At 37.0% G+C, this 25380-nt stretch overlaps 2 protein-coding genes across 2 annotated transcripts; one reads left to right on the forward strand and one right to left on the reverse strand.

Annotated features, from left to right (window-relative positions):
• Positions 1-5450: 5450 nt before the first annotated feature.
• tmem176 (transmembrane protein 176) lies at positions 5451-12432 on the reverse strand. The gene is made up of 7 exons (XM_053621917.1): positions 12289-12432; positions 9549-9687; positions 9202-9312; positions 8997-9053; positions 7095-7241; positions 6845-6961; positions 5451-6138 (listed from the first exon to the last, which is right to left on the reverse strand). Exons 2-7 carry the CDS (start codon positions 9672-9674, stop codon positions 6127-6129), a joined length of 570 nt encoding a protein of 189 aa, XP_053477892.1. The 5' UTR covers positions 9675-9687; positions 12289-12432; the 3' UTR covers positions 5451-6126.
• Positions 12433-12445: 13 nt separating this feature from the next.
• Positions 12446-22525, forward strand: si:dkey-9i23.16 (uncharacterized protein LOC571915 homolog). The gene is made up of 6 exons (XM_053621919.1): positions 12446-12581; positions 18474-18548; positions 18836-18946; positions 19170-19226; positions 20906-21055; positions 21189-22525. Exons 2-6 carry the CDS (start codon positions 18474-18476, stop codon positions 21294-21296), a joined length of 501 nt encoding a protein of 166 aa, XP_053477894.1. The 5' UTR covers positions 12446-12581; the 3' UTR covers positions 21297-22525.
• Positions 22526-25380: the final 2855 nt, after the last annotated feature.

Genomic DNA, 25380 nt, shown 5'->3' on the forward strand with positions numbered 1-25380 from the left:
ATTACGGATTGCACCAGCGGTGTCGCTACAGCTAAAATGAATATCTTTATATAAGCTATATAATGCCGGAGTTGGGAAAAATACCGACTCTCACAAGACCGAACCACCGGGAAAATTCTCGAACTTCCCAATGGCCAGTCCACGCCCAATTATAATAAACGGGTTAAAAAAAGTCTTATTTAATCAGAAGTTTTCTGTTAGATGTTTATATAAACTTTACAAAGGAGTGTTTGTAAAAAGCAGCAAGTTTCCGGTTACACTTATATTATAGCAGATGTAGGCTACAGTTATTCCCTCATCAACCCGCAGCTTCTCATATTACTCAGAAAACAGAAAGTGCAAACTGAAGACTGACACTTTAGTGGACCGCCTGTAACATTGAATACTAAGTGTTAAGGTAAAATATTAAGTTAAAAAGCGCGCAGTGTTGCTCATTAGTATAGGCTATTAAACATTGTAATCGTTGTCAAATCTCTGTGGTAGCTATAAGACTCAAGAAGTACTAAAAATACTCGATTTTAAAGCTTGTTTACCCTCAGTTTAAACCTCACTTTATTCCATAACCAGTTGTAATAACTAGGCTAATATGTAAGGAATAATTATTATAATAATCTGGAGAGAGAGAGTTATTTCAGTTTGTCGTTTCATGTTGATAACTTGAAAATAGAACAAATAAATAAATACATATTGATAGGCTTACTGCTTTACAGTTTTTCCTTCGTTTTTTATTACTGCAGAAAGTACAATAGACCTAAATAAAGTGGTTAGCACGTTCGCCTCACACCTCCAGGGTCAGGGGTTCGATTCCCACCCTGTGTGTGCGGAGTGTTCTCCCCCATGCTGTGGGGGTTTCCTCCGGGTACTCCGGTTTCCTCCCCCAGACCAAAGACATGCATGGTAGGCTGATTGGCATGTCCAAAGTGTCCGTAGTGTATGAATGGGTATGTGAATGTGTATGTGAGTGTGCCCTGCAATGGATTGGCACCCTGTCCAGGGTGTACCCCGCCTTGTGCCCGATGTTCCCTGGGATAGGCTCCAGGTTCCCCCATGACCCTGAAGGTAGGATAAGTGGTATAGAAGATGGATGGATGGATGGATGGATACTTGTTCACAAGTCTCTCTCTCTCTCTCTCTCTCTCTCTCTCTCTCTCTGAATATCCGCATTACCCCGTGATGCGCATTATGTTTCTAATAATTCAACACCCGTCCTCAATTATTCCTTACTTATTTCTGGAAAATCTCAATTTTCTGTCATTTTGTTTGTTGTTAGATGTTGTTGATTTGTGGGCTGTGGTGGACAGTAGGCTAATCTTTCCATTAGTTCAGTTAACTCGGCGAAGTGATATGGAACTGTAATGCGGTCCAGACCTGATGGAACTACTTTAGCTGTGCATTAACTGAAAAATAATTGCACAACTTTTTTTTTTTTTAGAACGTCTAAATAAAATATTATAATTTATAGCCTAATAATACAGCAGCATACACTATTTATTTCAGGATATATTTTTAAGGTTATTGCTTAAAACATTAAACACAAGATTTCGAGAATAAAGTTGTAATATTTCGAGGATAACTGTCCTCCTGGGATGTTCGTATTTACGAGTTGGGAAGTCAGAATTACGACTTCAGGTGTGTTCAAGTCACTTTGGTCGAAGCAAGATGTTTGAAGAACAAAGGTTGTGCATCATGTGTGTTTTGCTTTTTTAAAATGTTTTAATCAATTTATGAAGCCACTGTAAAGTCTATCGAACATTTTATAATGTAATTGTACATATTTTGTGCAGAGGCCTGTTTCATGAAGCGAGTTGAACAAACTTAGAGTTGCAAAACCAAAAAACTATAACCCGGGTTAATTAAGGTTAACAGTTTTCATGACCCTGGTTATCAACATTCTCAGTCAACATTCCCAGTCAGCCTAGGTTTTAACCCTGAATCAAGATTTACTCAGCATGCGTGTGCACATAAAAGCCAGACATTTGCAGCAAACAGCTAATAGCATTCAACATGGAAAAAAGCAAGTGTGCATACTTCCGGCTGAAGAGCAAGAAATTATTATGTGGAAATATGAGGAATTTAAAAATACATTAACCACAAAAAGCAACATTGTTTTGGTTGCCAAAGCTAGGAAAATTGCTGATTGTGTAAATGCCTCAGTTTACTCTTACAGGCTAACAATGAGAATAAACGGATTGAAAACTTATAACTCCAACATATTTCTTGTCATTTCATTTATTTATGTCATTTATCTGTGTAACAAACCTGTTTCAAATTACTTTCTGATCTCTCTGGCTAAAGCTTACTGACATTTTCAGTGCTGTTGAGGATGTCATCCTCTGCTAAAGATTGAGTCTCAATTTTTATGGCAGGATCTATAGACTTTTCTTTGACCTCCCGCATGGCTTCTCTCATTTGTGGGGCCTGATACCTAATGGCCTTTGTTCACATGGACACTGGACACTGTTCACACGACTCTCCCACCTGGTCTCTGACCATGACTTTAACGTGATCTTGACAGGACTTTTTAAGAAAGACCATCTCTGGGTGGATGCTGAGAACAGGGTGAACATCTTCTGCAGTTAGTCCAAATAACTAGTAACATCTTTGGAGTTTCATACAGTGTCAGCCACCACCAAGATCAAGGTATGTGCTGTGCATGACACAAACAAACCTCTGGGGTTTATTGCCAGCAATCTGGCTTGCACACCTCACACACACACCTCACATACACGTTATACACACACACACTGCATTATTTTCACAATATAGACATCTTCACTAGGTCAGCTCAGACTATTTGGACTAGTCAGTGCTTATTTTAAATGACCCACTACTCTAGTTCATCAGGTCAGATCAGGTTGATACAAATCCAGAACATGCTACACTGGTTATTTAAAATATTTACGAGAAGTGTGGAAAAATAACTCTAAACCACAGAAAACGTCAAGCAGCTCACGTGAAGACTAATAAAGTTATCCATCTTCTGTGTTTATACAGCATTGCATAAATCCAATATATTAGTGATGTGTTGTTCACAAACAAGTCGACTCTTGGACAGCAGCTGTTAGTAAGTTGTGAGGCCAGTGAAATTATCAAAATCTGAGTTGTTTAGGAAAACATGATAATGTAGAGCCAGTTCTGGCAAGAATGTTAAAACATGTTTCAGTCTCACTTTAGAGTGTGCCTGAGGTAGCAGATTGCTGCTTGATATTATGATGTATGCAGTGTAATGGGTAGGTGAAAATTGTAATGAGTAGACAGGAATGGTATACTTTAATGAGAGTTAAGTGCAGAAACAGCAGCACATAATATTAATGTAGGAATGTTAGCTGTATAATTCTAAATCAAATGTGTTGTAGATAATACAGTTATTTAAATAGATTTTATAACAACACACATCATCATGTGGTGAACATTCTCAGTGATCCTCTTCACCCTTGTTATGAACATGCTGGTCACGGCAGCTGACAGTCACAACAACATCAGCCCTGGGCAAAGCAGGTATCCTCCAGGGCCTGGAGAGACTCATCACCTGTGCAAGGATGAGTTTCAAGCCAACTAAATCCAGGTCACTGGTGCTGAAGAAGGGCAAAGTTCTACTTTTCCTTGGGTGCACTGTGATGCCATGAATCACCCAATAAAGATTCTGGGCAAGAGATGCAGCTACCATCCAGTCTACCATCAGGAATCTTGAGGCGTGGCTCACCAGTGTGGACAAGTCTAGTTTACCAAACAGGTTCAGGGCTTGGATTTACCAAAATGGGATCCTACTTTGAATTCTCTGGCCTCTGTTGGTGTACAAGGTACCTATGACAATAAAGCCTTGAAGCCATGGAGAGTCTGATCTCCAGCTATCTCAGCAGGTGGCTGGGTTTGCCATGCAGCCTGAGCAGCACCACTCTATATTGGAGGAGCAACAAACTTCAGCTTCCCTTCTACAAAATCACCAGAGACACTAAAGTCACCAGGGTGGGTATACAGGTTCATATAGACAGGAAGAGGAGGGCTCACAAGGAGTTGGAGTCAGCAGAACCACAGCTGAGGCATAAGGTAATAGTGTGGATGGTGGCTAGTGGACGAGCAAGGCTAGGAAACCTCCCCAAGCTTTGTTATGACAAAACTCTGGAAACATGTGGAGGGACAGTTCAGTTCATGGAGGAAGATCATGTAATCCATGTAAGACTGCAGGATTATGGCAGCCATCCCTGACTTCCCTTGTTTTAAAAGTGAATTATTGCAACATACAAAATTGAATAATAAATCTAAAGCCATTGCATGGGCACTCTAAACAAGTGAAGATACATTAACTTGAAACTAACCACAGTCTTAAAAAATTGTTTAGAATTTACATTTTTCAACTTATTTGGCCTTTGTGTGTAGAAAGTTCAGGAGGCTCTAATGGCTTCAATTAATAAATTGAACATATTTCCACAATGTGCTAAATATCTAAATAGGGTTTAGATATTTAGCACAATGCAGCATAAAAATGGGTTTTGTTATAAAAATTTACCTGCGCTTTAATATTTAGCTAATATTAGTGACAATGTTATGGTTTTGATTGTGTGTAGCACAATGACAGTATTTAGGCTAATATATACATATTATATTTACATATATGTGTATATATACATATACGTATGTAGATTCTAATACATAGGTAAAAGATTCATAGGATACAGCTGCTTCACAAGGGGAGCATCACAATGGGGCATCAGTTAAAACACCTTAAAACAACATCCACTTGATAGTTTTATCTCACCAATGTCAGTACATAAATCATTCCATAGGAGCATCAGACTGGTTTCTAAAAAAATACATAAGGAATATGGATAAACAAAGATAAATTAAATCAACAATAAACTGCATAACAAATAATTTAAACCATATACCAAACAGTCCAAATTAAGATTACTTACATTTGTACACAGCCACAACAGCATATGAAAATTCCTGAGCAGCAAAGCCAAGAGCAGAGAGTAAACTGCTCTACTAACAAGTTACTAACTATATCTGGCATAGCAGAACCACTCGACCAGGAGAACCTTATGACCTGGTGAACTTCTCTTTATGGCTTCAAGAGGAAGCAGACTGTCAAGCAACTGCAGTACAAGTCAGTGCTGTTCGGAAGAGACTTAATGACCATTTGTAAAGGAGTGAATGAGGAGACCAACAAGGCAGTATGAACCAACTACAACTATTCTTTATGGAATGATTTATGTACTGGCATTGGCGAAATCACACTACAAAATGGATGTTGCCTAATTATATATATAAGGACTGTCAATTGATTAAACATTTTAATCAAAATAATTACCTGATGTGCCAATTAATTACTTGATTTAATCAAATTAATCGAACCTGGTGAAATAAGACTTTCCTATTCTTGCAGATTTTGTGAGCGAACAGTCAAAAAAGGACAGACAGAATGAAAAGGAAAAAAAGAAAACAATTGCTTCAATTGTTATAGACTTTTTTTTTTAATAAAAAGGCAATATATAGCATAATACATGCATTAAATGAACCTATTAGTATTGCAACATTCAGAAAATATAATATAAATTCAGCACAAAACAAATGTGCTGTAGCTAACAACTGAACGTGCACATTCATTTTTTGGCATCTCTAAATTTGGAGGATATAAGAATTTATGGGACAATGTAACTGTACAGACATTGCAGACTGTTTCCCGTTATAGACGAAGCAGAAGAGCTGAGTAATTCTGTTGTTATGAGAGAGAAATTCTGTAGGGGCTTGTGGAAGAATTTTGGAAGGTTAAAGGCCACCAGCTGCAAGATTGGACACAACACAGCTTGTACTGTACATTCGCGGAAACTAGCAAAAGAGTAGGCGAGAACTCTGTATGCAGCTGAAATGTACTAAAACACTAAACCTTTGTTTTAGTGCAACTGTAATGCAATTTCAAAGATTAATTGTATGTAGCCTTCTTTATAAAATGTTAACAAACTTTCCAATACATCTCAATACATACTGTCCATTATATAATACAACATATCTAAGAATAAGTGAACCCATGTATGATAGAAATATGTAAAAAATGAAGATGTATGGAAACTGGTTGATTGAAGTCCAGAGTCGTCAATTTTTTTTTTTTCCGTATGCAGGACATCCTTAATTCATAAACTTGAAGAGAAAAAAAGAGACACAGATTTAGACATGGTATAGGACTGAATATTGTAGTTTGCACAGATCTGGTTTTATCTTGTCAAAACAGGGGCAGACAGACAGACAGACAGATAAATAGCTAGATAGATTCATTCATTGATTCATTTTAAGCCACACATGTTTAAAAGCAATTCTCTTAACAAGTTCATAAAACATTTTGGCAGATTGCCTGAAATTACTCTCTTTAAAATGCCTATTACACTTTACTATTGTTATGAATTACATATGCAGCTGTAATAAACTCTTGTGATTATAGTACTCTGCAGGGAACAGCTGGAAAACAACAAGGCAGCTACACAGTCAAAGAACAATGCAATCAAAGGAAACCGATCATGAAGAAATGCCTCATATTCAGACCACATTTGGTAGCATCTCTTTACTTTTTCCAGATGTTTGTTAAAGTTGGTCATACACTCTCAACTTGTACAAACACAATTCTGAAAAAGCTGGGACAGTAACTGAATATATTAGATGTTCTTGGAGGCAGAGAACTCATTCAGACGCTGGAACTTGCCCATCACTAGGTTATAGATTGACCAGTGCATGAACCTTTGAACAAGTTGCACCAGCTGTGCAGCAATACTGATTTAACCCTCTATGATGAGAATAGCAGAACTGAGCAGGGTCAGGAGTTAAGACAGTTGTTTTTATGTATTGCTCTTACCAGGTAGTTGTTATAATTTTGCCTTTCTTTGTACAGAATAAATGTGAAAGCAGAGGAGATAGCAGTCTGCACCATGCTGAGGGACATGAGAATTGACTTCACTTCTACACTGAGTCTCTAGAAAAAGAAGGGGGGGGGGGAGTAAAATCAGTGATTTCTCAGTGTAGACTGTGGCATGTGAAAGTGAATAATACATGTTCTCTAATTACAATATTAGAGAAGGTTCAGGATGGTATAGTTTCTACCATACCGTGACATAATACTCGTCATCACATGTATTTGCTGAGTTTCTATTGCAAAGAGACTGTGGGTTCCTCATAATGTCAATGATGTAGAAGATTACTGCAATGACTGAGATGACTGCAGCCAACACTGTGAACACCATGCATGTAAAGACCTGGAGATAGTAAACAAACAAATTCCATGAGTGGAAATGATGAGATGGGGACAGGTTGAGCTTTTGTTGCATCATAACCACCATGACAAAATAACACTCGTCTGTCCTACTTTCACATCACTATTTACTTTCTCTCCTTTTAGCTTGTTGTTTCAGAGACTGCAAGCAGACTGGACCTGAAGGTGTATGGTGACTCCCATTACTGGAACTTGCACTTTTTTCTGGTCAGTTGCAGGAAAATTTACATTTAGCAGTCACTATACCTTTAACAGTACAGTGCCCTGATTGTGTTTTGCCTCATTTTAACACTACTTTGGATAAGTAAGGAATAAAACAAAGTTTTGGCATGTAGTTAGAGAAAGTAATCAACAAAGGGTTAGTGTGATACAGCCCAATGTGAAGCATGTGATGTATACCTCTTATACCATAATTAATCAATATATTATTATTTAAAGAACAATATGTCATACTTTTGATCATTTTATATACATTTATTTACATTTAATATTCTGGAACATCTGTGAAACAAGTTAGTTCATGTTATCATGTATGTTATAGCAGCTAGAAATAGTATTTCCCTCAACAGTCTCTTTTTTGTCTTTCTTGAAGATAATAAGACAAAGACAGCAGTTTCTTGCACTACATAAAGCCCCTGTGAATTAGCTGTTACTTTAGAAAAGTAATTTTGTTACAGTAGTACAACCCCAGTTCCGGAAAAAGTTCGGGCCTTCGTTGCCTTATTTTGCGCTTCATAATGTGCCACACATTCTCAATCAGAGACAGGTCAGGACTGAAGGCAGGTCATGCTCGCACCTGCACTCCCTGCTTACGCAACCACACGCTTGTAATCACGGCAGAATGTGGTTTGGCGTTGTCCTTCTTTGAATGGCAGCATATTTTGCTCCAAAACATGTATATATCACCCCCATACCATGACAGATGCTGGCTTTTGGACCTGAAGCTGATAACAGCTTGGATGGTCCTTTTCCTCTTTGGCCCGGAGAACACAACGGCTGTTTTGTCCAAAAATTTGAAATGTTGACTTGTCGGACCACAAAACACAATTCCACTGTGCTACTGTCCATCTCAGATCGGAGATCACGTGCATTCAGAAGTGTTTTTCGGCCTTGAACTTTATGTGCCAAGATTTGACCAGATTGCTTGAATCTTTTAATTATATTGTGCACGGTAGAAGGTGAAATGCCCAAACTCCTATCGATTTGTCTTTAGGGAATGTTGTTCTTAAAGTGTTGGATTATTTGCTGATGCATCTATTGGCAGTTTGGCAAGCCTTGACCCATCCTTGCTCTTGAAGGACTAGGCCTTTTATGGAGGCTCCTTATATACTATGATTAGACGATTACCTCATCTGTTTCACATCAACTTCTTATTTCAACTTGTCACATTGCTATTAGTCCTAAATTGCCCCTGTCCCAACTTTTTTGGAACATGTTGTGTGCATCAATTTTAAAATAAATGTTTATCTTCAAAAACTATGCAGTTGATTAGATAAAACATCAAATACCTTGTCTTTATACATTCTTGTATAAATACAAGTCAAAGTACATTTACAAAAATCACTCCTCTTTGTTTTTATTAGCATTTTCCATACTGTCCCAACTTTTTTGGAATTGGGGTTGTAGAACGTCAAGCCTTTACATAGTGATGTTTTATGATATTATATTTGTACTTATACAATTTACAATTTTGAATAGCAGAGCATCTTGGGTACATCTTCCACCAACTGTAACTCACCAAAGAAGTGCTGTTATGTTTTTCCATTACAAGAGCAACAGCACCTGCAATGACAAACTGAAAAGAAAAAACACATGGAGAGGTGACAGTGGTTTTAATGTACATCAAGTTTTATTGACTGGTAACAAGACTTCTCTGATGTACGCCTGTTGTCAATTTAACAGCGTGTGGTAATGTTGATAGTAGTGAAAGAAAGATATCTTACAGATATGCCACTCCACCATGGCACGCCAAAAATGACAACCTCTGTGAGTTTAGCAGAGAGCAGTGGCACAGAGTAAGAGATGATCAGAAATCCAAGCATGACCTGGGAAATCTAGAAAGAAACTGTTTCTTTTAAGTAAGATGGGACTCATCTCGGGTTATATTCGGTATAGGTTATATAAAGTTTATATTAGATGTTAGGCTTATAATGGGAACACTTTTGCATCAGAGAGATCATGAAACATTCATATGCCTCTTCCTGGCCTGTATTACACACTTTAAACTGTATATTATATATTATAACAGTGAATTCTGAACATCTGGGCTCCATTTGACACAGTGACTTACCCCTATTGATTTTGGTTCTCCTTTCTGTATGCTTTTTTTCAGTACCTCCTGTTTGTCTGTTAATTTGTTAACATTCTGGTCTGTAGTTACACTGACAGACAAGTCACTTGACACAGTCAATGCCATTCTTGTTTGGTGCCTAGACATTCAAGAAAAAGAGAAGCATTTAACAGTGTCTTTTTAAATAAAAGAGTAGGTTTCTATTTAAGCAAAGCTTATTTAGTGATCTTAGTTGTTTTTTTTATTACATAAATAAGACACTACTGAGGAAAAAGGGAATATTTTTCTGAGAACTTTACTCATACAAATTAAAGATGCCTATATTGAAAGCTTGTAGAGGATAGTGTTGCTGGCTGTGTTCTCCCTGTGTCTGCATGGGTTTCCACCAAGTTCTCTGGTTTTCACTCACCTCCAAAAAAAAAAAAAAAATGCCGGTAGGTGAATTGCCTACTCTAAATGACTCCTAGGTATGAACGAGTGTATGAATATGTGCACGCATGGTGACCTGTGATGGACTGGCATCCTATCCAAAGTGCATTCCCATCTCTCACCCAGTGTTAACAGGATAGGATCTGGAGCCACTGAGACCCTGACCAAGATAAAGCACACTACTGAAGATGAAGTTATTTTGTGTTATTTCCAACCTCAGGAAAAAATATGAAACTATTTTACAGATTTATAATCAATACAGTTTTATAGCAAATAATATAACAGTAACATGGATGGTGGTGGGGGGGGGGGTGAATGGGGCTGGTTGTCACAGCAGTTATATCTGGTTCACCAAGGGGTGCTGTTAAAAACACTGATAATAATATGTTAAGCTATCTCAGGGCATCTTCCTTGAAAACTTACCTGAGGTAAGTTTTTCTATTTTTCATATCTCAATGTAAAATACTGGGGCCTGAGTGTAAATGTTTTTTTGATTCTTTCTTCAAGAGTGGAGTTCATTAGCATGCTCTTTAACTTTCCTTGTAAGGATGAATGACAAATTCATGATGGAGACAGATGTCACATTTATCAACCAACTCTGAAAGATATATGTTCATGTTAGCATCTATGTATTTAAGGTATATTTGTGCTATTGTGCTTGTATACGCATATCTCTGTGTGTGTATATATATCTTTGCTTAAATTTGTGTGTGCACATGTATGTATTTCTGGCCTTGTATATGATAGAGTTGTATGATACAGGATATGAGTGCGAAGTATGGATATGCCTTTTTGCATTGTTACATTATGCTTTTCAAGTTTGGTGTAAAGTATAAAGATAGTAGTGAGTTGTATCAACAAGATACCTATGCATGACTCCTTTATTAGCTAGTTACATTTGGCAGATGCATTCATTCATCTCATTTATACAACTGAGCAGTTGAGGGTTAAGGGCCTTGCTCAAGGACCCAGCATGACAGCTTGGTGGTGTGATTTGAACTTACAACCTTTTGATCAGAATTCCAACAGCTTAACCACCTTGACAGCTTTACATAATAATAATAATAATAATAATAATAATAATAATAATAATAAGAAGAAGAAGAAGAAGAAGAAGAATATTAATAATAATAATAAGAAGAAAGTAAACATAGCCTAAGTTTAATTTATTTGAGGGAACAAATATCAGTGAGGAGAGCTGTTATTAAAAGCCCTATACAAATTTAACTTGTTTTAATTTAAAGTCCCCATGAAGTGGCTTGAAACTTGTAGATTAATCTAATATATTGACATAATTTCCACTGAAAAAGGCAGGAAGAGCAGGACATATTGAGTGGCTTTTCACCCAGTTGACAGTTAGTACCATGCATTTTTATAATGTTGGGGCGGGACTTAGAGAGCTCTTTAGAGAGCATTTGATTTGACAGAAAAGCTGATGAGAAGCTGAAGTGCTGAATGATGTCATCAAAATTGTTGATCCATATTGGTGGTAGAGAAAGAGACTGTAAATTCTGAATGCATATAACTTCTAAATGCAAATTTCTTCATTGTTTTGGAGCACACCAGCTTATAGATAATCTTAAGGCCAACACATTCATACTAAAAGCCACACAACTTCAATTTTGATTTCATGGGGACTTTAAAACTCAGATTAAACGTTCTATAAACTTTCTATGGTAGAAATCCCTGCTGAAAAACAAAACAAAACAATAGAAACCATCACAGACATTCTAAAGGTTTCCACTACAAATACCATTACAAACCATCAAAACCATTACCATTAACTTTATTGGTCCTTAATGGTATCCACTAGACATAAAATGCAACCAATAGAAGGCAACAAATTACGAGTAGAGACCACATGTATTGGTTTTAGTTTCCATTTAAACCAATACAATTCCCATTATAACCATTAAAACCATTACAAATTCTATGAGGGTTTCTATTGGGTTTTTTTCAGCAGGGTTGTCTCGTTTTCGTCATTCTTATCAGTATTTATCATAATAATATAATAATGAAATTATTATTTTTTTAACTAGTAATTTATTAGAGCATAATTAGCTCACTCAAACTTACTCAGCCAACTTTACACGAAGACCATGTCCAAAGCCACACACTAACCTTGGTGGTGCACTACACTTACCTACTATGTAGTGCGTTAGTATGCAGTTTGGGACTCCAGCATCGCTCGGACACTAATTATCACGACGACACACACTAATACACAATAACTGTCGCTAACAAAGTGCGATTTGTGGCAGTTTTAAAAATACATTCTCTTATTATTATCAGTGCTACCCGATTAACTTACCAAAAGTGGTGAAATCTTCAGACCGCTCCAAAATTTCCACTATGTGGAAAAAAACGAACCCGAGAGAGACTTGATGAAGCACACACACACACACACACACACAACGTCCCGCCCGTTTCTCCCCGTTTCTCAGAAAGAAATGTGGTCCCTCCAGCGGCCCCCTCCCTCCCACCCAAGTGCACTAATGCAGGCGCACTTTATTTTCTGTGCTCCTCGATATCACCACTATCCCAGCACTCACTTTTCTCCTGCTGAATAAACTGATTCCTGAGTCAAGAACTCCTGCTGTCAAAGTAAGTCCATGTTTCTGATTAGACCTGATTAGACCTTATTAGACCAATCACATCAGACCGTTATTTTCCTTTCAAGTCAAATGTTATAAGTGCGTACTGTGTGGCAGAGCTCTTTGTAATGTTAAAGTTTGTGCAGTGGTTTCAGTTATTTCCAGTAAACTATTAATGTAATATTTTTTTTTCATCATTTGTTACGGAGTCATCATGTTGTTTAGCAGTGAAGAGTGTTTGTGTGGGTGGGTGCGTGGGTGGGTGGGTGGGTGCGTGGGTGGGTGGTGAAGGGGGGGTCTTACTGGCCATAGGACAACTGGGGACAGTATTGCCAGATTGTTAAAAATCGCACCTAATTCATAAGGTGCATTAATGCAGTGTTGTAGGGAGTACAGTTTTGCAATCTACATCATTTAATACAACGATCCATAAATTACATTTGCTATGCTCGGTTTGGTATTTGAGGGAAACACAAATCCATGTTAGAGTGCTAAGCTGTCAAGAGTTTGGACCTAAAGCCAAAAATGTACCCTTAACATACTGACCCTTTCATTTATATGGTTTGGTTTTTTTTGTGGTGTTCGGTGGCTTAGTGGTTAGCACGTTTGTTTCACACCTCCAAGGTTGGGGGTTTTATTCCCGCCTCCGCGTGCAAAGCTTGCATGCTCTCCCCATGTTTCAGAGGTTACCTCTCCAATCCAAAAACATGCATTGTAGGCTGATTGGTATTTCCAAATTGTATGTGGAGTGTGATTGTGCTCTGAGATGGGTTTGCACCCCCAAACCTCCACCCCAACCCCTGTGAGCTCTTTGGTATAATAGTGAGTAGTGCACATAATAATACACTTTATCTGTTTGGGATAACATGGGCCTTGACAGTTGGCTTGTAGACATGGACATGTACCACTGTATCCTTCTTCTCCAACTACTGTCACATACACTAACATAAACAGGTGTGAGAAATGAAGTGCTTCTTATGACTCTAAATGCAAATTAAATCATTCATCACCTCATTATTCAGCCGTACTGTACATTACAGGTGTTCCAAAAGTCTCCGTACATAGGGGACTATGTTTGCCAGCACCACGTCAGCTGTGTCTTTGTCAGTGGACGTCCACTTTTCGGTCGGTCCGCAACGCTTCCAGTCTTTTTGAATTTAGTAATAAGTTTGGCAACAGTGTCGTGTGTGATGTGCTTGCCATGTTTCCTGTTAAAGTCCATCGCAACAATACGACAGCTTCCTGATCCTGCCATGAGAATGATTTCAATATTTTCTTCTTTTGTCCAAGGCATTGTTAAAGTCTATCTGAAAAAAAAAAACCTAATATAAACTAAGTATGAACATTTTTGGAAGACGTTTTGCTAAAAAGTGTTCGTTTCCCCTATGCGTGCAGACTTTTGGGACACAAAGCATTTTTATAGCTTTTGGAGAAATAATCTTATTAAATTAAAATTTATTTTGATATTCTTTTTGCAGTACATTACATTCTTTCAACTTATTGTAACACCATACATGGCAAAAGAGGTACACTCCTAACACAAAGTGGTCATTTTTGTTCTTCTTTCATGACTAACTCTTAATATTAGCTCAGTTAGTACAGCCATGTATGTGTTATGTATTGTCCCTCCTGCTGCTTTGAGTAAGAACAAATAATTTTTACTTACATTCATGGTGTAATTTAGTTTGCTCTATATAGTGTTAAATAATGCTAGAATGAATCCTGACTACTGTATTTCAAGAAGATGTGTTGTTTTGTGTGTAAATTGAAAGAGTCAAACTTGAAGACAGTTTGGCAGCAAATGAATATTAAGACATATAAATTAAGAACAAACTGAAGATGGTTCACAGTAGTCATAACAAAGCCTGCCTTACTGCACAGCTTAGTGTATCTTGCTGCTTTTAATCTGTATGGCATTTGATTAGGTATGTACATGGACTTTTGTCTGTATTTAAGCAAACTTTAAATAGTATACATCACTTCCCCATTGCATTGTTTTTCTCTCTTTTATCTTTACTCTTCTTTTAATTTTTTTTCATCCCATGTATTCGTTCTTGTTCTTATGTTTTGTTTTTGGTTGGATTTTTTTCTCTTAAAAAAGTTTTTAATAAAAGAAAAAAAAAATCCTTCTCTTATGTGTGGTTTTGAAAGTCCATAGAAATTATATATTGCTAACAAATTTCTTATTGTCCCCTGAAGAGGGGTGGTGGTTAAAAGTAATTTAAAAAAATAAAATATATAATTTACATCACCTTTCTACATAGTTATGTGTATATATTTAAAAAGTTTACTTGTTGTCTTTCTGTACTTATGAACACATTTATACACACTCACTGAGAAAGTAACCCACCGTCTCATGCTGTCAAGATAGACATGTAAATAGCAGTAATAAATTTATGGATGTTAAATTTTTTATTATTATGCATTTATGTTATAAGGCACCATGAAGGAAGCACTACATACTTAACTACTGAAGGTGCTAGAGAAAACTGTTCATAATTTTCTGACTGCTGGGCAATCTGGCAACACTAACTCGGGTGTCCAACACTTCTTTCTGTGTTGATGTACTGGAGTTAATTGTACACTATTTTAAATGTCTATTTGTCAGTTCTTTTGTCATCCATGAGCCAGAAACCCACAACACGTGAGGGCATGGGTATGCATTTTTTTCTTCTCTAATAATACGAAGCTATGTTTTGAAGAGTGTAGAGCCTGCGTCGCTTTCCAAACACACATTCCACAATGTTGAAACCAGAACATATGGTTTTCATCAGAGCTCCATGTCTTTCTCGCACTCAGTGTATCTTTTTCTCTTTGGATTGGTTCCAGTATCCACTCACTTCCTGTGTAGAAATCTCCAGTGAAAGAATAAATACACTTCAGTTGCTTCATAAAAAAGTAGTTAATATTCTTGCCATTCTTCCTGAAGTTCACTACACAATAGTACTTGTAGAGTGAAAGGCTTACGTTGGAGAATTTTTAAGAAGCTACATCATTATATCAGTGGTGGACCCTACAATATCTAGTCACCATTAAAATGAATTTGTTCCACTATTCCCTCCATTCACAAAGCATTCATGCCCAAACCCAATTCAATACATTCATTTGGCTCAACAAAGAAGCCAATGTAGTATGTAAGGAATAACACACGACAGACCGTGTGGTTACAGTGGTGGTTGAAAGTTTGTGAACCATTTAGAATGTTCTATCTATCTATCTATCTATCTATCTATCTTTATGTTATATATTTTATATATATATATATATATATATATATATATATATATATATATATATATATAAAACCAAGCAAACTCTTATTCAGAGGAGCTTGACCTTTTTCAAAATTACTGCAGATTTTCTGCAGATTTGGGCCATCATGTGATGTCATCACAATGCACATTCAGTCAAAGCCCTTTTTGATTCACGTGCATCGAACAGCTAAAAGGTCTTATTTACCAACAAACATCACTGTGAAAGAAAGTGGAATCAGGCAATTGCAATATCGCCAATTCAAGTAGTTTTCCACAAAAAAGCACAAAAAAGTTTTTTAAAAAAAGCATTTTTTGGCTGCAACAATCACAAAAAACTCAGCAAAATCCTGTCCTGACTGACTATAGAAACTATAACATATTAGAATGAGCGCATTAATATAAATGTTCCAGCCAGAACTACCATATGCTGTTATACAAAGATAATGCACACCTTCTGTCAGTCAGATTCGAGAATTCAAACATGCTGTGGTATAAGTCCCAAATATTAGGAGATTAGTCCATTATTCCAGATTAGTACACTATTCCATTTCTTTTTCCATGTACCACTACCACCTTGCTCACAGTCAATGTTCAATTGTGTACAGTTCCTATACAGAAATATACCGTATATAAATCAAAAATATTTTACTAAAATTTAAAGGTAAAAAATATTGTTTTCCAGAAAGCAAGGCTGTTTATAAAAGTAGAGACTGAGACTGATGTTAGAAACATAATGCACACCGAGGGGTAATGCGGATATTCAGAGAGAGAGAGATCCATCCATCCATCCACCCATCCATCTTCTATACCGCATATCCTTTTCAGGGTCACAGGGAACCTGGAGCCTATCCCAGGGAGCATCGGGCACAAGGCGGGGTACACATCGCAGAGAATCACATACACATTCACACACCCATTCATACACTACGGACACTTTGCCGATCATGCATGTCTTTGGACTGGGGGAGGAAACCGGAGCAACCCCCGCAGCACGGGGAGAACATGCAAACTCCGCACACACAGGGCCACGGCAGGAATCGAACCCTGGAGGTGTGAGGCGAATGTGCTAACCACTAAGCCACCGTGCGCCTAATACTTAATATGCCATTCCCTTACCTTGCCACTGATTTATACCAGCCTACCACACATCAGCACCTCTAATCTATATCCATATCCTCAGAGCTATAAAGCAAGACATCTACTTAGTCTTAATAAACACACTTCTTTTCTATTTCTGTTGTATTTTTATAAACATACTACACAACATAGTACAGCTCTAAATATTAATCTTTTTTTCTTTTCTTTTCTTTTCTTTTCTTTTTTTTTTTTAAATTTAGGCCAACCTTGCATTCTTGTACTTCAGGCATTTGTTTAATTTAATTTTCATTATATCAAGCAGTCACTTTTTTCATAAAAAGTCCTTTATGAAAACAGCAGTCACTGTCCTCGTTCTTTATTCTGAAGTTTCATGTGAACATTTACTGAAACTCTTGACCTGTATCTGCATGATGTTATGCATTGTGCTGTTAATTGTGTAGTTGTACACCTGCATGAATGAGAACATGTACAGGTGTTCCTAATAAACTGGCTGATGAGTGTATACTCATTTACTGTATGAAAAATTGATTCTTTTCTTGTCAAACAAAATGATTTATGGCAAAATGCAAGATTATATAAAAATTCAGAAGAACCTGAAGTTGAGCACTATTGGCACAGATTTAAATAAGCTCAGAAAACACACACACACACACACACACACACACACACAACTAAGATGATGCTGCTGTTTTATTTCAAAATATTTTTCTTGCCCTTCTATTTTTAATTCCCTAAGATAAATACAGTCCAGCAGTTGGTGCTAGTGAACATGTATATATTCTAGCCATGTAACTCTGTGTGTAAAACAGACTAACTAACCAGCTAACTAACTAACTAACTGACTAATTTAAAAAAATAAATAAATTCAGTGTATATTTTCTTCTTCTTTTTTTAAATATATCATTTGCTGTTATGTATACAGTGTTCTTTCCCATTAAATTGTGTATTAATGTGCTGTTTCACAAACCTATTAAATGAATCATGAATCCAATATGAAATAGAAAAACAAGCTAACAACTTTGATTTAATACTTTACATATATTTCATAGGCCTATTTAGGGCTGTATTTTTCAGTGTGGAATTTATATTGAGATCCCCACTTAAAAAACCTCATGAACACCATAAATGATTATTGGGAATATTACTGAATAAATCATTGTAGAGGCACACTCAGTGTCACAGCACCTACTGACTGTCACTGAGGTAAATTTCACCAAACGCCATCAGATTGCCTACTTTCTAACATTTACTTTTGCCCTATTTACAGCTGTGTGAATAAACATTTGAGCAGACCTTTGCCCCAATGCTATTTAGCAGCAAGAAGGGAACCAAGGTCTCTGTGTATTTGCCTACAGAACTGTTAAAATATTTTGTACAAGCATATAAAGATAAAGCATTGGATTGAATTTTGCATTATTTCGATGTTGCTTTAGATAAGATGATCTGCCAAATTTTAAATGAATTTGTGAGAAAAAGTAAACAATTTGTAAAAGTAAAAGGTATTTCTATTCCAATGTACATACTGATGTTCAAATTCATTTTCTTTTAAGATGGCAGAGTCACAGATTGAACCCCCATGCAAACTGCATCGTCTGTTCAGAGTTTACGATCCTGAGGTTGTAGCGGTGAGTGAACCATGATGATGAGATGTGGATCTGCTGGCAAAGCTAATGATAATTATTATGTTCCACAAAAGAGCAGACACCCCATAAAATCTATTGCTAGTTTTTTGCTTATTGCTTTTTGTACCAGTTAAGTTACATTGACCGCAAGGCCCCAATGATGTTGCTGTTACTTTCCTGCACTTATGAATGTAAAGTTTTTGTTACTCCTGATTATTATTTTATTAGTATTTAGCTAATAAAAGTGTTCAGTGTCAAATTAGTCTATTGAAATACTTTGTCTCTTATAGGTTATGACAATATTACTTGGACTGTTCCAAGTGCTTCTGGGATTTCCGGCTTACTACATGAGCATCAACATAAAACTACTACATGTGTGCCCAGTTTTCGTTGGAGCAGTAGTAGGTTTTTTTAGAGTCTGGTCTTTTTCATTATTTGTAAAATAGTCACATATTTGATGCCTGCAAATTAATCACTCAAAGTAATTCATGTCTTTTTTTGCTTACCATACAGTTTATTTTAAAACTGTCAGTCTACTTTAAACATTAAACAAACATAACAGAGCACAAGTCAATTAAATCTATAAACTTTCTATAATGATTCTGTAATGTCATTTCTGTGCAGTATGTGGCTGGAGGATCATTTGCAATGGCATGCATAAGAATTCCTAGCAGGAAGCTGGCAAGTTTTTTTTTGTCTAAAGTGATATGTTTAAAATCAAAATCAGGTGTTTGTGAAATAGCCATAACATTAAAACCATCTGCCTAATATTGTGCATGTCCCCTTGCGCCAACTAAACAGCTCTGACCTGTCGAGGCATGGACTCCATAGGACCTTTGAAGGTGTGCTGTGGTATCTAGCACCAAGACTTTAGTAGCAGATCCTTTAAGTCCTGTAAGTTGCAAGGTGGGGCCTCCACAGATCAGACTTGTTTGTCCAGCGCATCCCTGATTGTATTGATCTCTATGGAATTTGGAGGCCAAGTCAACATTTTGAACTTTTTGCCATATTCCTCACACCATTCCTAAACAATTTTTGCAGTGTGGCAGGGTGCATTATCCTGGTGAAAGAAGCCACTGCCATTAGGGAATACCATTGCCATGAAGGAGTGTACTTGGTCTGCAACAGTGTTTAGGTAGGTGGTATGTGTCAAAGTAACATCCACATAAATGCCAGAACCCAAAGTTTTTCAACAGAACATTGACCAGAACATCATACTGCCTCTGCCAGCTTGCCTTCTTCCCATAGTGCATACTGGTGCGATATCTTCCCCAGGTATGTCCTGTACAAAAAAGGCCAAAGTTGTCTCCACCTGCTGAGGAGACTGAGACTGAGGTCTTTTTTGTACAGGACATACCTGGGGAAGATATCACACCAGTATGCACTATGGGAAGAAGGCAAGCTGGCAGAGGCAGTATGATGTTCTGGTCAATGCCCATTGTAGGCGCTTTCAGTGGTGGACAAGGATCAGCATGGGCACTCTATGCTCTGTGGCTGCACAGCCCCATATGCAGCAAGCTGCAATGCACTGTGTGTTCTATCACAGTCAGCATGAACTTTTTCAGCAATTTGTGCTACAATAGCGCTTCAATGGGACCAGAAGGGCTAGCCTTTGCTCCTCACATGCATCAATGAGCCTTGGGCGCCCATGACTTTGTGGCTGCTTCACTGGTTGTCCTATTTTGGACCACTTTTGGTAGGTACTAAACACTGCATACTGGGACCAGCCCACAAGACCTGCTGTTTTGGAGATTTTCTGACCCAGTCGTCTAGCCATTGGCCCTTGTCAAAGTCGCTCAGATCCTTATGTGTCCATTTTTCCTTCTTCAAACACATCAACTTCCAGAACTGCCTGTTCATGAGCAGGGGTGTCTCAATTTTAAGGCTCTGGGTTACTGAGCAGAAGGTTGGGAGTTCTAGCCCCAGCACTGCCAAGCTGCCACTGTTGGGCCCTTGAGCAAAGCCCTTAACCATATCTGCTCCAGGTTATCTCAGTTTATTCCTAACAAGCTGAGATATGCGGAAAAAGAATCTCATTGTGCTGTAATGTATATGTGACAAATAAATGCTTCTTTTTCTTCCTTATATATCTGACCCCTTGACAGATGTAATGAGATAATCATTGTTATTCACTTCACTTGTCAGTGGTTTTAATGTTATGGCTGATCGGTATAATAGCTAGAGTATATACAGAATGCAGCTAAAGCAGCTAGTTTGAGGTAACTTCTGCCAAAATTCCTGACTTTAACTCTAGGTGTAGCTAAGTGCAGATTAAAAGAAGAAAACTAACAATATTATAGAGTACAAATGGCAAAGAACTCATTTTTTTTATGTTTACCCCCCCCCCTCCAATTTTCTAGGTGAAAAGCTGCCTGTATGCCAGTGTCTTTGGGCTGTTGGTGGGATTGAGTGCCATTTTTGTTTATGCCTACGCAATCTATGACATGAAGTCTGTTATAGTCTGCGAACCAGAAGAGATTTTACATGATTGTACACCATATGGAGTATTTGTGAGTTTCCAAGGGCATAATCCTCCAGTGACTGTTCCTATTTGAATTTGCCCTTAATTTACTACATTAAGCATATAATCTTGGAATGTTTCTAAAATCTGCAAAAGCTTTGACCTTTTCTGTTTCCTTACAGGAATATTTCAACGCATTCTCAGCACTGCTTTTGATTTATGACATGGGAGCGCTCATTCTTCAAGGCCTCCTTTTATTTTCAGCTAGGAAAGGTTTGAAAACAAACTGAAAAACAAACAAAAAAAACCCACACAAGTCTATAATGAACCAATATAACAACATTGTGTGAGTGTATATATATATATATATATATATATATATATATATACACACACATACATACATACATATATACACATACACTCATATACTCATATATACACATACTAACTGAGAAACTGTAAAATGTGATGTATTACAATTTCTGTAGCTCAGAAATTGTACTTTTTTATATACTTTTTAATTTCATCCTTTTTTTAAATAAAAATAAAGTTTTGAAAAGTAAGCATGGTGCTGTGTGCATGCAAAAAAGCATTTTGTGTTAACCCTTTCGCACAGTACACTGGTGCTTATTTCCACCGCTGTATTGGAAATGAACTTTTGTCATTTTCAATTAGTTTTTATTCAAGTGACAATTATTTTATCGCAACAACTCTGTTATGAGATTGTTCAGGACCCTGTTGGGTTTCTGTATGTAAAGTACAACCAATAGCATTGGTATACAAGGACACAACAACTAAATCCTTTTTGATAGTAAAACACTGTATACCACTGCCACAATAAAAATATAATAATAAAACGTCTAGGCAATGTCTAAAAGAAATACAGAAACTGCAAATTCTTAAAGCCCTGAGTGTCTACTTTCATACATGCCATTAACCACTACTGTGTAGTGTGACAGCACAAACAAATTCAGTGCTGAACATGCATGGGCACCTCCAAAACACACAGAAATTCTATTTTCTGTCCTCTGGTACGTATGAAAGTGTTAGCTGCCACTTTGTAGACATACTTTATACAAAGACTTAATTGGGATTATATTACAACCCCAATTCCAAAAAAGTTGGGACAGTATGGAAAATGCAAAAAAAGAAACCCAAAAGAGTTATCTGAAAATTCACTGCACCCGGTACTGTATTGAAAACACATTATTTGATGTTTTACTTTGTGAATTTAATTTATATTTGAAAATATACACTCATTTCAAATTTGCTGACTGCAACACACCAAAGAAGTTGGGACAGTTGACTGTTTAACACTGTAACATCACCCTGTCTTTTAACACTTATTGATCTTTTAGGCACTGAAGACACCAGTTGGTTAAGTTTAGCAAGTGGAATTTCCCCCATTCATCCATTATGCATTTCTTCAGCTGTGCAACTGTACGGGGCCTACATTGCCTTATTTTGTGCTTCATAATGCACCCCACATTCTCAATCGGAGACTGGTCAGGACTCTAGGCAGGTCTAGACAGGTATAGGCAGGTCTAGGCAGGTGAAGGCAGAGTCTACTCTCTGCTTACACAACCATGTGCTTGTAATCCGGGCAGAATGTGGTTTGCCGTTGTCCTTCTCTGAATGGCAGCATATGTTGCTCAAAAATGTGTACATATGTAACGGGTATGGAAAACATTCCAGAAATTTAACGTGTAGAATTACACAAAAAGGAGATGTGTACCTGGTGTGACTGTGTGAGTGCTTTCCCTTTTGGTTGTCTTGATGTCATTGGTTTGTGTAATTTCTTGTTTTGGCTCCCCCTCTTCCCTTTCTGCGTCACAGCACCAAGTGTAACTGGTTGTAGTCTGCGTTGTGTGTTTTATTTAGTCCAGAAAAAAAATGTAGTCGGACGGCAACTGGGTCGACTCTTTGTTTATTCTCTCCCATTCAACCATCATGCGAAAGGGCACATGTTGAAACAAACAAACAAAAAAAAAAACCTCAAAAGAAGGGTAAAACAACAAAAATAAATCACACAGAAATAAAATAACACTAAACACACAAACTAAAATGGGTATACAAGTGTATAAATTATGATTTAAATAAAGATTAAACAAGATTACCGAGAACTGAAAACCAAACCTACCTCTCCCATTCAACCATAACGCGAAAGGGAAGAGGAGGAGCCAAAACAGGAAATTACACAAACCAATGACATCATGGCAGTTAAAAGGAAAAATACTCAAACAGCCAATTCAGGTACACATGCTTTTTGTGTAATTCTACACATTAAATTTATGGAATGTTTTCCATACCCGTTACACATATCTTTCTGCATTAATGGTGCCCTTACAGATACAAGTTACTCATGCCATGGGCACTGACACACCCCCATACCATGACAGACGCTGGCTTTTGGACTTGACACTGATAACAGCTTGGATGGTCCTTTTCCTCCTTGGCCTGGAGAACACGATGGCTGTTTTGTCCAAAAACTATGAAATGTTGACTCGTCAGACCAAAAAACACGATTCCACTGTGCTACTGTCCATCTCAGATGAGACCGAGCCCAGAAAAGTCAGCAGCGCTTCTGGACTGTGTTGATAGTGACTGGCAGTGCTTTGCATAGTAAAGCACTAGCTTACATCTGTGGATGCAGTGGTGAATGGTGTTGTCTGACAAAGGTTTACCAAAGTATTCCCGAGCCCATGTCAGCATATCCATTACAGACTCATGACGGTTTTTAAGACGATGTCTGAGGGACTGGAGATCACGCACATTCAGAAGTGGTTTTCCACCTTGGCCTTACGCACCGAGATTTGATTGGATTCCTTGAATCTTTTAATTATATTGTGCAATGTAGAAGGTGAAATGCCCAAAATCCTATCCATTTGTCTTTGGGGAATGTTGTTCTTAAAGTGTTGGATTATTTGCTGCTACATCTATTGGCAGATTGGTGAGCCTCAACCCATCCTTGCTCTTGAAGGACTAGACCCTTTTTGGCGGCTCCTTATATACTATGATTAGACGATTGCCTCACCTGTTTCACATCACCTTCTTATTTCAACTTGTCACATCCCTATTGGTCTTAAATTGCCCCTATTCCAACTTTTTGGGAATGTGTTGCACGCATCAATTTCAAAACAAACGGTTATCTTCAAAAAAAACAACAACTATGCAGTTGATTAGGTAAAACATGAAATACCTTGTCTTTATATATATATGTTTTTGTTTAAATACAAGTCAAAGTACATTTGCAAATCACTCCTCTTCGTTTTTTATTAGCATTTTACATACTGTCCCAACTTTTTCGGAATTGGGGTTGTACTTTCACACTTGATTTATTTTAAAAAGAGATATAGGGATATTTATTTTAATATTTATATAAATACATACCACTAGATATATGTATAATGTATTTTAAGCAAGGTGGTTGACATTTTGTATCGGTACTGTAAATATTCACAATATTATACATTGTATTCAGGTTTTATGAGTGCTAAAAAAAGAAATCGGCAAATGTATTTTTTTACTGTCATGTAATATATCATATCATATAATAACTGAGACAATACAGAAGCTCTGCACAGTGCCTACATAAAGTGCAAGATAAGAGGCAGTACAGGCAGAACATCAGAAGAAGAATAAAGATAGATACTAGAGGCACATTGTAAAATGGTAAATTATAAATTGAATCGATAGCATGTCTCCTCTTAGTCTGTAGTAGTAAAATGTCAAAACTCAATAGAAAGATTATTTAACTGTTTTGTCCAATCACAGTCGCTGCATTATCTGATCTATACAGGTGTATCTAAAAAAAATGAGAATATCAAGGAAAAGTAATTTTTTTTCCCGTAATTTAATTCAAAAAGTGAAACTTTCATATATTCTACATTCATTCATTCAATCCACATAGACTGAAATATTTCAAGCCTTTTTTTGTTTTAATTTTGATGATCATGGCTTACAGCTCATGGAAATCAAAAATCCAGTATCTCAAAATATTACAATAATATATATACATACATTTTATATATATATATATATATATATATATATATATATATATATATATATATATATATATATATACCCCTGCACATTCGTGCAATTATCCAATCAGACAATCAAACGGCAGCAACACAGTGTATTATACTGTGTTGATGCAGATCAAGAGCTACAGTTAATGTTCACATCAAACAGCAGAATGGGGAAATATGATCTTAATGACTTTGACCTTGAGAACAGTCTCTAGAATTTACACAGAATGGTGCAAAAAACAACAAAATTTCCATTGAGTGGCAGTTCAGCAGGTGGAAACGCCTTGTTAATGAGTGAGGTCAGAGGAAAATGAGCAGAATTAATGCATGTTATTCA

The sequence above is a fragment of the Ictalurus furcatus genome, chromosome 3 (genome assembly GCF_023375685.1).
Source record: "Ictalurus furcatus strain D&B chromosome 3, Billie_1.0, whole genome shotgun sequence".
Taxonomy (NCBI): Eukaryota; Metazoa; Chordata; class Actinopteri; order Siluriformes; family Ictaluridae; genus Ictalurus; species Ictalurus furcatus.